The 13661-nt window shown below is 36.0% G+C and overlaps 1 protein-coding gene across 1 annotated transcript in view; it reads left to right on the top strand.

Moving 5' to 3' along the window:
• The window catches only part of LIN7A (lin-7 homolog A, crumbs cell polarity complex component), a 117732-nt gene that overhangs the window by 100221 nt on the left and 3850 nt on the right, over positions 1–13661 (top strand). Inside the window, exon 5 of the mRNA XM_006923788.2 lies at positions 9038–9253. Coding sequence (XP_006923850.1) covers positions 9038–9253 — 216 coding nt within the window. The remainder of the gene's footprint in view (positions 1–9037; positions 9254–13661) is intronic.

Raw genomic sequence — 13661 nt, 5'->3', positions numbered from 1 at the left:
ACTCAGCCATTAAAAAAAATGAAATCCTACCATTCTCAATGAAATGAATGGACCTAGAGGTTATATGCTGAGTGAGATAAGTCAGACAGAAATATAAATATCATATGATTTCACTTACATGCGGAATCTAAGAAACAAAAAGAACAGACTAATCAAAAACAGACATAAATATCAAGGACCATCTGGTGATGGCCAGAGGGGAGGGTGTTGGAGAACTGGGAGAACGGGGTGAAGGGTTAAAAAAGTACAAATTAGTAGTTGATAGATGGTCATGAGGATGGAGAGCACGGCAGAGGGAATGCAGTTAGCATTAAAGTAATGCTAGGTGGAGAACCAGAGGAGAGAAAAAGCAATTAGGGGGATCGTTTTATAAACTATATAAATGTCTAACCAATGTACTGTATACTAATAATAAAATAATAATAATAATAATTTTTTTAAAATTGGGTGGAGCACACAAAAAAAATTTTACAGATTGATTTACAGATTTCATTTTCCCATGCAGCTTTGCTCTCTTTTAAAATCTGTAGTGCTCACAGTTGTACTCCTGAAGATGCTTGTCCGTGTGTTTGTCTGTGTGTATATTTGTATGTGTATATATGTACACGTGTATATGTATGTGTATGTATATGTGCACATGGGTATATATGTATGTGTGTATGTTTATTGTGTAAGCATGCATGCGCATGTGTGTGTGTGTGTGTGTGTGTTTAATCTTCATCCTAACAACCATCAGAATTTTTTTCTTCCTTTTGGTGCCAGAATATCAAGGGTTGAGCAGTTACTGTAAAGCGTTAAAACTGAGATGTAGTGGCAGCATTTGTTTCCAGTTGTCTCCAGATCTGAAAGGTGGGCTGATCTCAACCAAATGTTAGATTTGTGATTTCTGGCACTGATTTTTTTCTAAAGCTTTTGCTCCTTTTAGGTTTTCTACACTCCTCACTTTCATGGTCAGAGTTTTTTGTATTTACTACTACTCTCACAAGATGAAGTTATGTGTAACTATATATACTTTTTTCCCTGTTACACTGTGCTCTTTTATAGTGTTTGGTTATTTGATAATGTTCCTCTCTCAGGTTTGCTCACATTCTACATGCTTTATCAAGTGAATCTCCTGCATACTCTTTCTTTCCTTAACAAAGTGACACTATGGAGGGACTGAGAAAAACAGTTTTTCATGAATAAATAATGATCATTTGTAATTTGCATATCAATTGTATGTATGGAAATGATGCTTCTAAATTACTTGACTGGGATTAGAAGCAGCTGATTTACCTAAGTAGTTTTAAACATGCACCAACAAACTCAAGACAGTATTAATTTATTTAGTAAACTTTTGCTTCCTAAATAATGTAAAGGAAACTTCTACATACTGCAGAGGTAAATTATATTTTGTTGTTACTGTTGTCCTTAAGCACATGAAGCCCTATAGCAAGATTATCAAGGGGAGAGAGAGAGGGAGAGGGTTTATTCATTGACCAAGTATTTATTTAGCACAGAATAAGACTCATCCTGCCCTTGGACAGTCTAGTGACAGCAGAATGATTATAAACTGATAAATTACAGTGCACTGAAATAGATATTAACATTTAGGCAGGAACAAAGTACTATAGAAGGGCATTATCATATTTTTCCAAGGGATAAACATGATACTTTTTATACACTTGCCACTTTTCTTCAGCAAAAGATAATGCAGTACATTTAGAACAGGAAATTAACATATTTGAGAAAAAGGGTCAGAGAGTCATAAGTTTTTTCCTGAATGTATCCCGTAGCTTATGCAGAGATATTCCATTGTTAATTAAATACCTGATCAGTGTTATTTTTTTTTTTCAATGACCAAAAATGCTGATTGTAGACATATACCAAGGTAAAATTATAAGATTTTCTCACCTTCTCAGCCCTCTTTTCTGGAGTAACATAGTAGAGAAACACAATGGCATTTACTATTTCGGTTAGTTATAGCTAGAGTACATCAGTTAATGGATGGATGGCTGTATCGGAGTTTTATAAAAAGTCACATATTTCTAGGTCATATCGCTGTGGATCTCGATATGACAAGTGTGGAATACATTCTAGGTCTCTGTGTTTTAAAAGTGCCCCAATTGATTGCTAAGTACATCCAGGTTTAAGAACGACTGGTCTCAACAATAGAATAAGGAAATAGAATAGGGAAAGCCACCCATAAGATACTATTTTCTCTTTATTATATCGTTTAAGCCTGTGGATTAGTAGGTAAGAACCTAGACTGCAAAAACAGATTTTAATTCAGTTCCATCTGCTCCACTTACTACCTGGGGACCTAAAATAAGCTTTTTAAGCTCTCCATTACTTTGCTTATAGAGCTGCTATGAGGATTAGATATAACAAACACATAGCAGCTAGCAGTGCCTTGCACTCAATAAGTGCTCAATAAATGTTAAGGTACACACATATGTATATGTATAGACAGTCATACTTAATGTCAAAACACCTTAATGGGCTAAAAGCAAAACTATCATAAAAACAAAATGATCAATCACCATTACTTTTGTGGGACAGGAGTAGGCCTGTCTTTGGCTATATTTGACCTTTTTGAAGTTAATAATTATAACCCACTAATAGCCCTTCACGTAGCCTCATGCTGCTCCTTCACTCACACCATTTAGAAGTAGGAGTTGACAGATCTTGTGTTTGTCATTAGTTCCTATTCTTTCACATCACCTAAAAACCAACATTCTATGCTCTGAATTAGTTAACCTAGAAAAGTAGAATGAAGTTGTGGAAGAGCAGTCATCAAGAATGTTGAGTTCCAATCCAGCCTTGCACCTAGCAGGTTTATAAAATGGGCCAGGTCATAGCCATTCTTGGTCTTTGTCTCCTCATATATTAGGATAGAAGGAGATAAAAGAGATTGTTTCTAAGGGCCTTTACAGGTATAATGTTCTGCATTTCTTAGCTACTTATTTGCACTAAGATATCATAATCCAATACCTTTGATAACATTTAATTCCTGATAACATCATTTGGCCTTTAATCCAAAGGAATGACTGATGTCATTTAGGAGCCTATGCATAAACATGGATTTAGATATGCCTATAATAACTTAGAGGTTATAGCCAACTCTTGGTTATCCAACAAAGTGTTTAAACAGTTTATCAGCAAATGGGATGAGGATTATTTCCATATAATCCCCACAGAGAAAGACCTACATAAAGACCTGGGCATGGGCTATCCTGCACTGATTGTGTACAGATAAGAAAATTCCTTCCCAGGGCAGGTATCTCTTCCATTTGAGGTCTAGCCTTAAGATATATATTTATCTTAACTGTTTACAAATAAACTAGGACATTTCAAAATATTTTTTAAATATTTAGCTTGAAATGATACCTGCCTTCATTAAGAGAAATAGACCAAGTCAAAAGTTGGAATAAATGATAAACTTTCAGGGTTAAAGGAATAGCACCTGTTAAATGTTTGTACATCAGCATGGATACCCCACCTGAGCCTTATAGTTTGGCCTTTTTCTTATGCATGGAACAAGAACTCCTTGAAAAGGTAGTCTGCTTTTTTGTTCTTACCTTAAAAGGAAAGAAAGGAGAGAAAACTGTCTTGTTCTTAATAAAAAGTTATACTGAAGGACCAAAAACACTCCAGAGATAAATAATCGGTTAAGGAGACAAACATACACACTCAAAAGTATTCATAATGTAGGTAAGCCAGTGGAAAAAGAGCTGCCCAAAACAATCCTTGAGACGAAAGTTAAGAAAATTTTCTGAAAATTAAAAAACAAATTTAAGGAGTGTTTGAAATAATACATTCTACAAACATGCTTATATTTCTTCAAATCTAAGGCTTACTTCTTAGTTTCTATTATACTGTTTAACCATATAATAATTTATGTTATTGTAACAAAGCATTTTTAGGTGTAGAAAGGAAAAAAATATGACACTCTTAGGTGATCGTTCTGTGCCCTGGTGGGGAAGGCAAAGTGAAAGGTAGATCAAACCAGGAGACCTGTTAACTCTCCTGAACCTGAAAGAGTCTGAATCATCGTCTAAACCAGAGATAGAGCATCAAGGCAAAAATTTTGGATTCAAAGACCATGGAGTCTGTTATTTATAAATTGCTGACTTTACAGGAAGAGCTGGGCTGGGCGTACAAGAAGGTAACCCAGGCAAATTTTCTCAGCTATTCACTGTGGTGAAAGCTTGATGGTACCAGTATTAGTACCACATCCCTTCTGTGGCAACTCTAAATTGTAGGCATAGTGCCTAAATTGGGATAATGGTCCTCTAAAGGTCTGACCTAGAATTTCCAACCCTATTAAATGAAAGCAAATAGAACAAAAGCCAAAAAGAAGCTGGAGACTAATCATCTGGCCTCAAAAACGATGAATCATTGTTATTGAAATATAAACACCTAACTTTTAATATTTAAAAACAAATGAGAGAGAGTATGGACAACCAATCATCCAGTTTTTCTCTTAAAGGAGAGAATTCTATACATTAACAATTCATCTTGGGGCAAATTACAAAGAAATTACAAGCTCACTGAAAGTAGAGTTTATATTATATAACATTTCTCCCATCTTTTATGATCTTCCAAAGAATTTAGTTGACTATAACTAGTAAAATAAATGCTTAATAAACATCTGTTAAGTGACCAAGTCAATGATTGAGTGAATAATTAAAAGAACGGATTAATCAATGAACAAGCCTATTTTCCTAGGCTTCAGCCACAGATAAAAATTCATTCTGCCCAACAGCTATTTATAACCCCTTGCTCTTTATTTAACCCAGACTTGGTGAAGAGTGGTTATATAAGTTGTCTCCAGGGCTTACCACGGTCATTTAGTCATTTTGTCAAATGACTAAAGCAGTACTCTTACAGGGCACCGATGTCTGCTTCATCGCTAAATTCAAACCTTTTTTTTTTTTTTCTCAGTCCATATCCACCTTGCTGAAACAGAGCACAGAATGGAACATACCTCTTAAATCTTCAAATCTGCGTAATAGTAGTTATGTGAATCTAAAGATATAACTGAAGTGTGCCTAAAAGGCAAATTATTTTGTTTTGTAACACCCGTTTTTAGTCCCCTTCTGTTTGGGTTGTGAAAATGTAATCTCAACTAATTTGCGATGGCCTTGTCTGCCACTTCAGGGCCACTCTTAGCTGTTCTGGCAATGTTTAATTAAGCCTTTCTCAATCCCTATTTGTCATATCACACAGACGCTTCTTCTCTGAGTTTTATCTAGGAAGCAAACTAAAAAGGCCTTTGTACTTCATTCCTATAAAAAAGGGGTTATGTCATCTGTTCTGGGGATCAGCTGAGAGGGAAGAAGATTGCTAACTTTTCTCAGGGACCTAAAATGTCATTACAACTTTCCAACCGGGGGAATCATTAAAAGGTTTGAGGATTTGGAGGAAAAAAGTGGCATAGATGGATGATAGAGGCTCTCTGTTCATCTCTCTGGCGACCAAATCAAAGTTGTGATGGAAACAAGGAGCAGCAACAAGGAAAAATCGCCTGGGATGAACAAGCCATACAACTAGGGAGAAATCCAAGAAAGCGCCCTGCAACAGCAGAAGGTAGGATGGGGCGAGGATATGGGGCTGTCCGGTCTCAAGCGACTGAGCGAGACGGGGGCTGCGGCACCGGCAGATGCCTTTTTAAAGGGGCCACGTCTGCAAGTGGGTTTTCGCAGTTATGGACCTGCTCACTCTGAGCACCAGTGCCTATTCAGCTGCACTCAGGGGACACCAGGGACTTAAAAGAAGACATAGTTGGAGTAAGAGCATAGGCGAGACTTGCTCAGTACAGAAGTGCCATCGGTATCCATTGTTCCCTGTTGAGCCATCCCCTACTACCAGTGTGCTGGACACTGCACCACCATAGCCATACTGGATAACAGAGGTTGCTCTGCCCAGAGGATTCCCTGAAACCCCGCCTCCTCCAACTTGGGCCCCACCCAAGCCACATCCAGGTGTATCCTCAGCATGCTCCTTGCTGAGCAGCACCTAGACTCACACTGGAGGAGGCAGCTGGCCTCGGTTTCTGGTTTGGCCTTTTGAGGCAACTATAAGCACAACATCTATGGATTGCTTGCTGAATCTTAACAGGTGGCCCTGGAGGGGTAGAGGCTTGGGCTAAATTTGGCCTGCAGCTGAATCCCTCTCAGAACTGTGCCACTGGACACCTACTTCACAAATCTACATTAATAAGACCGAGAGACATAGGAGCTTTGCTTAGTACATAGAAACAGACACAGAAAGGCAGCCAAAATGGGAAGACAAAGCAGAAACCATATGAGAGAACAGAACAGAGATCCAGGTATAATGGAGTCAAGTAATGTAACAGATGCAGAGTTCAAAACACTGGTTATAAAGATGCTCAATGTACTTTTGGGAAGTGTAGAGAACTCCAACAAAGATAAAAAACATAAAAATGGAAATAGAAATTATAAAAGGGAACCAGTCTGAAATGGAGAAACGTTATCTGAGATGAGAAGTATATTAAATGGAATAAAGAAAGGAATAAACAAATTAAATAAAGAAAAGGATCAAATGCCTCATCTAAAGGACTGGAAAGCCAAGGACACTCAATCAGATGGCAAGAGATGAGATGCCAAGACTATAAAAATAATTTAAGGCAAATATGGGACACTATTAAGGGTCAAAATATCCATATGATTGGCATAAATGAAGAAAATCAAGATGTTGAACAGCTGTTTGAAGAAATAATGATGGAAAATTCCCTAACCTGGTGAAGGAAATGGACATAAAACCCCAGGAAACTCAGAGAATTCCAAAAATCAGGGATCCAAAGAGGCCCACACCAAGACACATCATAATTAAAATGACAAAGGTTAAATACAAAGAATATTAAAAACAGCAAGAGAAAAATGGAAAGTTACTTGGCAGCTGATTTCTCAAAAGAAGCTATGCAGGACGAAAAGGCTTGGCAAAAAATATTCGACAGGACGAAGACCCAGGATCTGCAACCAACAATAATTTATCCAGCAAAGAGATCATTTAGCATTGAAGGACAGATAAAGAACTTCCCAGATAAAAATAACCTAAAGGAATTTATCACCACCAAGCCAGTATTACAAGAAATGTTGGAGGGACTTCTTTAAGAAGAAAAAACATGTATCAAAAACAGGAATAAAGAATGGTAACAACTACATTCCTATCAATAAGTACTTTAGATGGAAAAGAATTAAGTGTTCCAATCAAAAGATAGAGTGGATGAAAGAATAAGAAAACAACACCCATATATATGAAAATGAAGGGGACGGAAAAAGATATTGCTTGGATGGACCTAGAAGGTATTTAAGTCAGATAGAGAAAGATAAACACTATATAATTTCACTTATATGTGGTATCTAAGGAACAAAAAAGACAAACTAATCAAAAACAGACTCACAAATATAGTGGACAATTTGGTGACGGAAAGAGGGGAGAGGGGTTTGGGGGCTGGGAGAATGGGGTGAAGGGTTAAAGAAGTACAAATTAGTAGCTGATGGATGGTCACAGGGATGGGGAGCACAGCATAGAGAATACAGTTAGCATTAATACGTTGGCTTGGTGGAGGGTCAAGGGAGGAAGGGAGCAACTGGGCAGATCATTTTACGAATTATATAGATGTCTAACCAATGTACTGAATACTTGAAACTAATTTACAAAAAAAAAGAAAAAAGGTTTGGGAGAAGTCTCTTTGTGTTTTCTTAAACAGTTTCCCCACTATTGTCTATGCCATGGTGTTCAAATGACTATTTTGAAACTCAGAAGTCAAGACTTGATTTGTTTTTTGCTTTCTGTTGCATTATAAGTATTTTATAAGTATGTGTACATCTTTTATTACATCTTTTGTAAATTTCTCTGAAAGTCAAACTATTTATTATAAAGAGTTTGTTCAATGTATAATAGTAGTGCCCTCCAGAAAAATAGTGCCAATTTCTGTTAAGTAATTATTAGTGTATAAGAGTCCCATTTTCCTATATCCTTATCAATATACTATACTTAAAAATTCATACTTAACATTTTTAAATTAAAAATGAAATATTTTGCGTTTATTTATATTTATTTGATTACTAGGGAGCTTGAACATTCTTTCATAGATTTATTGGACATTTTTAAAATTATTATTTGCCCATAAATTCACTTGCCCATTTTGCTTAGATATTTATTGTCTTATAAGAGCTTTTCATTTGAAGAATATTAACAAATTGAGTGTCATATATTGAAAATATGTTTTCTGGTTATTTTTATGGTGTCTGAAAAATAGAAACTTATGATTTTTAAATCTGATTTTGTGATTGTTTTCCTTTAGTATTTTTACTTAAGAATTACTTTTTCATTGCAAGATGATGAATGTTCACCTATGTTGTATTTTAGTTGTTTTATGGTTTTATTTTTACATTTAAATTTTTAATCAATTTGTTATATTTAACATTGACTAGGAGGTTGGAGTCTACGTTATTTTGTGTCATTTTATTATTATTTGTTCCAGCATCATTAGTTAATAATTATTTTCTCCTTTGGTCTAAATTCCATACTTATTATATAAATAAAATTTACATATATTGGATCTGCTTCTGGACACTGTATTGTTCTGTCTCTTACTATATCAATATGATACTAATTTACTTATTGTAGATTGTTAATAAATTTTAATATCTAATAAGGAAAATCACCATTTATGACTATTTTTAAAAATTTTTTTTTCAAATTTTTCCAAAATAGTGTATTTGTTCTTCCAGATCAAATTTAGAAATTCCATTCTAAATGTGAGCGTTGTTTTTCAGGTCTGCGTTATTTCTCACTCTCCTAACTCGAAGCCCTATTCAATCCATTCTGTACCGTAGTGCAGCCTACCCTGCTTACAGGGCAACTGCAAAAGTGACAAATAATGATGATGGCAATAAATCCCATTTGCCAGACTTTCTTGAAATTTCACAGTCTGAGATTTTAATATGATGCTAATTTCAGATTTGTCTTTCAGGAAAAAGAACATGGAAGCTGTCCCTTTTAAGAAATGTCACTGTCTTTTCAGAGCGTGGAAGGAGAACACCATGAGAAAGCTGTGGAACTACTCAAGGCTGCTAAGGACAGCGTCAAGCTGGTGGTTAGATACACACCGAAAGTCCTGGAAGAAATGGAGGCTCGCTTTGAAAAGCTACGGACGGCCCGGCGTCGGCAGCAGCAGCAGTTGCTAATTCAGCAGCAGCAACAGCAGCAGCAACAAACACAGCAAAACCACATGTCATAGGTGAGAAGTGCCTTCTTCTATTCAAAGAATAAAAGAAGTAAAAAAGAAATAAAACAAATAAATAACAACAATCTCAGAAAATGTAAACACGATAGTTGCTTATTTCCTGTGTGATTCAGCCATATTCCTTACAAATGTAAGATATTTTAGAAAATAATGTATTTTGAGAGGGCCATGTACAGACTACTGAAGATCTTTATAAAATTGGATAAATGCAGCCTTTGTGCAAACCCACATCTTCAGGCTTATAGCTATATAACAAGAGTCGGGGCTGGCTTTCAGCTGTCACTCACTTCCTTGGCCAGTTGCCTTTGCATAGTGTACAAACTAAACAATCATACAGTGCTAATTCTGAGAAGATCCCCTTTAGAATACTGAAATGCTGTATTTTCAGTATTCACTGAAAAGAATGAAGAAGAGACCTGTCAGTGTCCATGCTCTGAGATTTTGAATTTCTCTTTGGCTGCTCACTTAGAATGTGTCTAACATGCATCTGTCAGTGTCCATGCTCTGAGATTTTGAATTTCTCACTTAGAATGTGTCTAACATGCACCTGCCTTTTTCTAAATTCCACTTTGTGGCAAAGAATGCTAAATCAGGTTTTGCTATATATTTTAAAGAAAATTCAAGAAAAAACAATTAAGAGTAAGAATCACCATCTTCGAAATGCCCGCTGTGTGCTAGGCCCTTCTCACATATTATTCTTAATCTTCAGAAAAATCCTTCAAGTTAAGTATACTAAAACCCCTTTTTTCAGATGAGCTATATGAAGCTGCAATTGCTTTGGTGGATTTCTCATAATCACACAAGTAGCGCAGAATTATTTTCCTTCTTACTCTACCAAGTATTTCGTCTGCCAATGGCAGATATTTAGAAGTTACATAAATTTATTTTGCTATCCTTTGGAAGAAACATTTTATATTGTTAGATACTGCTACACTATGATGTCTGCAAATGTGTATTTGAAATGAGGTTCAAATGTTCTTGGAAAAATGACAGTGGGTAAAGTGTGATTTTAACTCATTCACTATCAGATTATAATATATACAGCGAGAAACATGGGATGTAACATGAGACTTTCAATTTTTTGTGACACTTATGAAAAGGAGATGCTATATGGGGAAGTAAAAAGAGTATGGGATTTGTCCTCAGAGAGTCTTGGGAATTCAACAATCTTTCTTTTATAGCCTGCTAATTTTATTACATATACACCTTAGTTTGGTGTCTTTATCTAAAACTCCATTCCATTCTAAAAACTACATTTATTCAACAGCATTTATTTGGCACTACAATGGGCCAGGTACTTACTATTCAGTGGGCTGTAGAAACAGCACGAGCTAAGCACAGTCCTTGCTGTCATGGTACTAACATTCCTGTTGAAGCAGATAGTTAATAAACAATTAAGTAAAAATATCCTACTGAGATCAGGACTTTACAAAGTTAAAATAGGGTGCTTTGATAGAGACTCAGTGATGAGAGAAGACCTCTCAAAGGATTGATATTTAAGCTGAGACTGAATGTCAAGGAGAAGCAGGAAATGAGCATAAGAGGAGAAAATAGCTGTAAGGAAGACGAGCTATTTTATGTTTGAGGAACAGAAGGAAAGCTGAGGTAGTTAGGAAATAATGAGTGAGAAGGACAGTGAGATGGATGGGGGCCAGGTCACCCAGAACTTTTTAAACCACTGAAGTTAGTTAGATTTTATTGGAATAGAAGCCTCTGAAGATTTTTAAGCAAGGGAGTGACATGACCTAATTTATGTATTTAAAAAGATCACTCTGGCTGTTGTCGAGAAATAGATTATCACAGGTAAGAGTGAAAACAGAGACCAATTAGTAGACTATTATTTGGTAGTCCAGGCAAGAGCTATGGTGGCTTGGACTAGGATGGTATTGTTGAGATAGGTGCATATGGACAAGTCATTTTGTCCGTATCCTTCTCCTCTCTTATCCATTTAGAATGTAAAGGTATTTTATATTCGTACTTTCAGAATCTTTCAATGGTCTTTTCGCTAATAATAAAAATCCACTATACTTTAGTCAAACATTGACACTCTTCCCACTAACTCATTTTTTCCTTCCATCCTCAATATTACAGACTTGTATCAATTCTCTTAATTGATATACCACACTGACCCATAGTAAACTTTTTCTCTTTTGAAAGAAGTATGTTGCAATTCAAACTCCTGAAGTCTTACTAAAAGCTTCCAATATTACGCTCATTCAGTCACTTTTTGAAGTATACAACTCGACCATATATACTTGCTGGGCCATACACTCAATTCCATTTCTCTGTGCCGTCAGCCTTCATTAAATCACTTCAGAATTTCCTATTGTCTCATTACCAAAGAATAACATTTTAAATAAAAGGCATTTACAAACTATGTTTTTTTCTTGCACAGAATATGGTAAAGCTTTATTTAAGCGAACATGAAAGTTATATTTATGCCTGCCAAGATGATTCTTGCAGTCAACATGATTATGCCCCTTGAGAACTATAGTGCCCATTTCAAGTACAAGCAAAATACAACCAAGTAATGTCACCCATGGATTTTATGGTGAATTCAGTCAAAGAGACCTACATTAGCTCTCGTTCAACTTTTAATTAATTAGATTTTTAAGGATTAAATGGAATTTGTTACACTTGCTAACTCATACTATGATTGCTTTTGTGAAGAGATTTGAAGCTAATTTGACTTATTTCTTTGAAAAGATCTCTGATTTCTTAAGTTTGACAAGTCAAGCAAAACAGGTAAAACAAAATACTTGTCAGATATTCTCTTATTGTTTATCGCATAAAATATAATTTCTATTCTCTAAATTAGAAAAAAACACACTTTTTTAAATTTGAGATTGTATACATTAGGAAGTAATTAGCAAAGGTGAATTCTGAATACACGTGGAAAGTAGATTGAATGCAGATAGCATGTAGAGAAAATCTCTTATGCCTACTTCTAATTTTAAACTCTCAAGTCCCCTCACTTCCGTGTCTCGTTGCCAAGAAGAGATTACATTTTTTAAAATGTAGATATGATCACTATATGATTATATTATAGAAACCTAAACAGAGAATATGAATATATATTTTTTATGCTCTACTCACTTTTTTTGAGAGTGTTACGTTTGTTCAGCTTCAAACATCTCATGTTTTAAAGTGTGACTTTATATATATATCTATATTTCACCGAGATTCTCAAAGAATAAAAGTAGGAACGAAGGAAGAGGAGTACTTCCTGAGATGTCAATATTCTAAGGAAGTCCAGACGAAAAGCCTATTTCTCTGACCTCTTATTGCTGGATCTAGGGTGGAGAATTCATTTATATTCATAACCAGGCTGGACCTTAGCAGATTTACAAAGCAGCTGGTGTTTGCCAGAAGCTTCACTTTCTTTTTCCTCCTGCTCTTCGGGCCCCTGTTTTCTTTATTTTGTTCACTACTGACTGTTCTATACCTTTTACTACCACTGTCACAGCCATGGCCTAATGATCTGATCCAGGAAACCACCGACAGAATAGCCAGCCCAGTTACTTAGAGGACTAGGTCTCAGACGATGACTGATAATACTGAATCTTAGGAACCCAGAGTTACCAAGCTGAAAACTGGACCAGAAATAATAATCATAATGCTGCACAAAATGTAATAAACTATTAAGGTGTGCTTAAAGTTCTTTTAAAAGCTTCATATATATTAAACTGCTTAATCTTCAAAATAATTCTGTATTAGGTACTACTTTTAATCTCATTTTAAAGAAGGAAACTGAGTCGTAAGATTTTTAAGTTTACACGTTTCACAGCTAGTAAATGATTGGGGCAGTGATTCAAACCCAGAAACATGAGCTTCAAAGCCTCTTTCTTTTAATCACTATACTACATTGCCTCTTTCTCCAGTGCCATCTGCCCTTATAGTCCACTATTCCTCCTCACAGACACAGTCACGTGAGCTTTCCAGAGATCCATTCCCACGCTGCTTAGAGTTGGAGTTATCTAATTCACCATCACCGCTTAACTCTAAAACAGTACCCCATATTTCAGTACTTCATCATCATGGCTGTATTAGTTTTCTATGACTGCCCTAAAAATTACCACAAATTCTGTGACTTTAAAGAATGAATTTATTAACTCGTAATTACGTAGGACAGAAGTTTTTAACACAGTCTCATTGGGCTTTAGGAGGCTCTAAGGGAAAAATCATTTCCTTGCCTTTTCCAGCTTCTAGAGGCCGCTCTCATTCCTTGCCAAGTGGCTCCACTGTCCATCTTCAAAATCAGTGATGGTGGCCGCGTCTTCACGTTGGATTATTCTGCCCTCTGCTTCCATCATCGCATCTCCTTCCCTGATTCTTTCTTCTCCTTCTCTTGTCCACCTTTCATTGCACTGGGCCCGCCTGGACAATTCAGGATAATCTTCTT

The sequence above is a fragment of the Pteropus alecto genome, unplaced genomic scaffold (genome assembly GCF_000325575.1).
Source record: "Pteropus alecto unplaced genomic scaffold, ASM32557v1 scaffold76, whole genome shotgun sequence".
Lineage (NCBI taxonomy): Eukaryota > Metazoa > Chordata > Mammalia > Chiroptera > Pteropodidae > Pteropus > Pteropus alecto.
The sequence above is the reverse complement of the archived record's forward strand: the minus strand, read 5'-3'. Positions and strand labels throughout refer to the sequence as shown.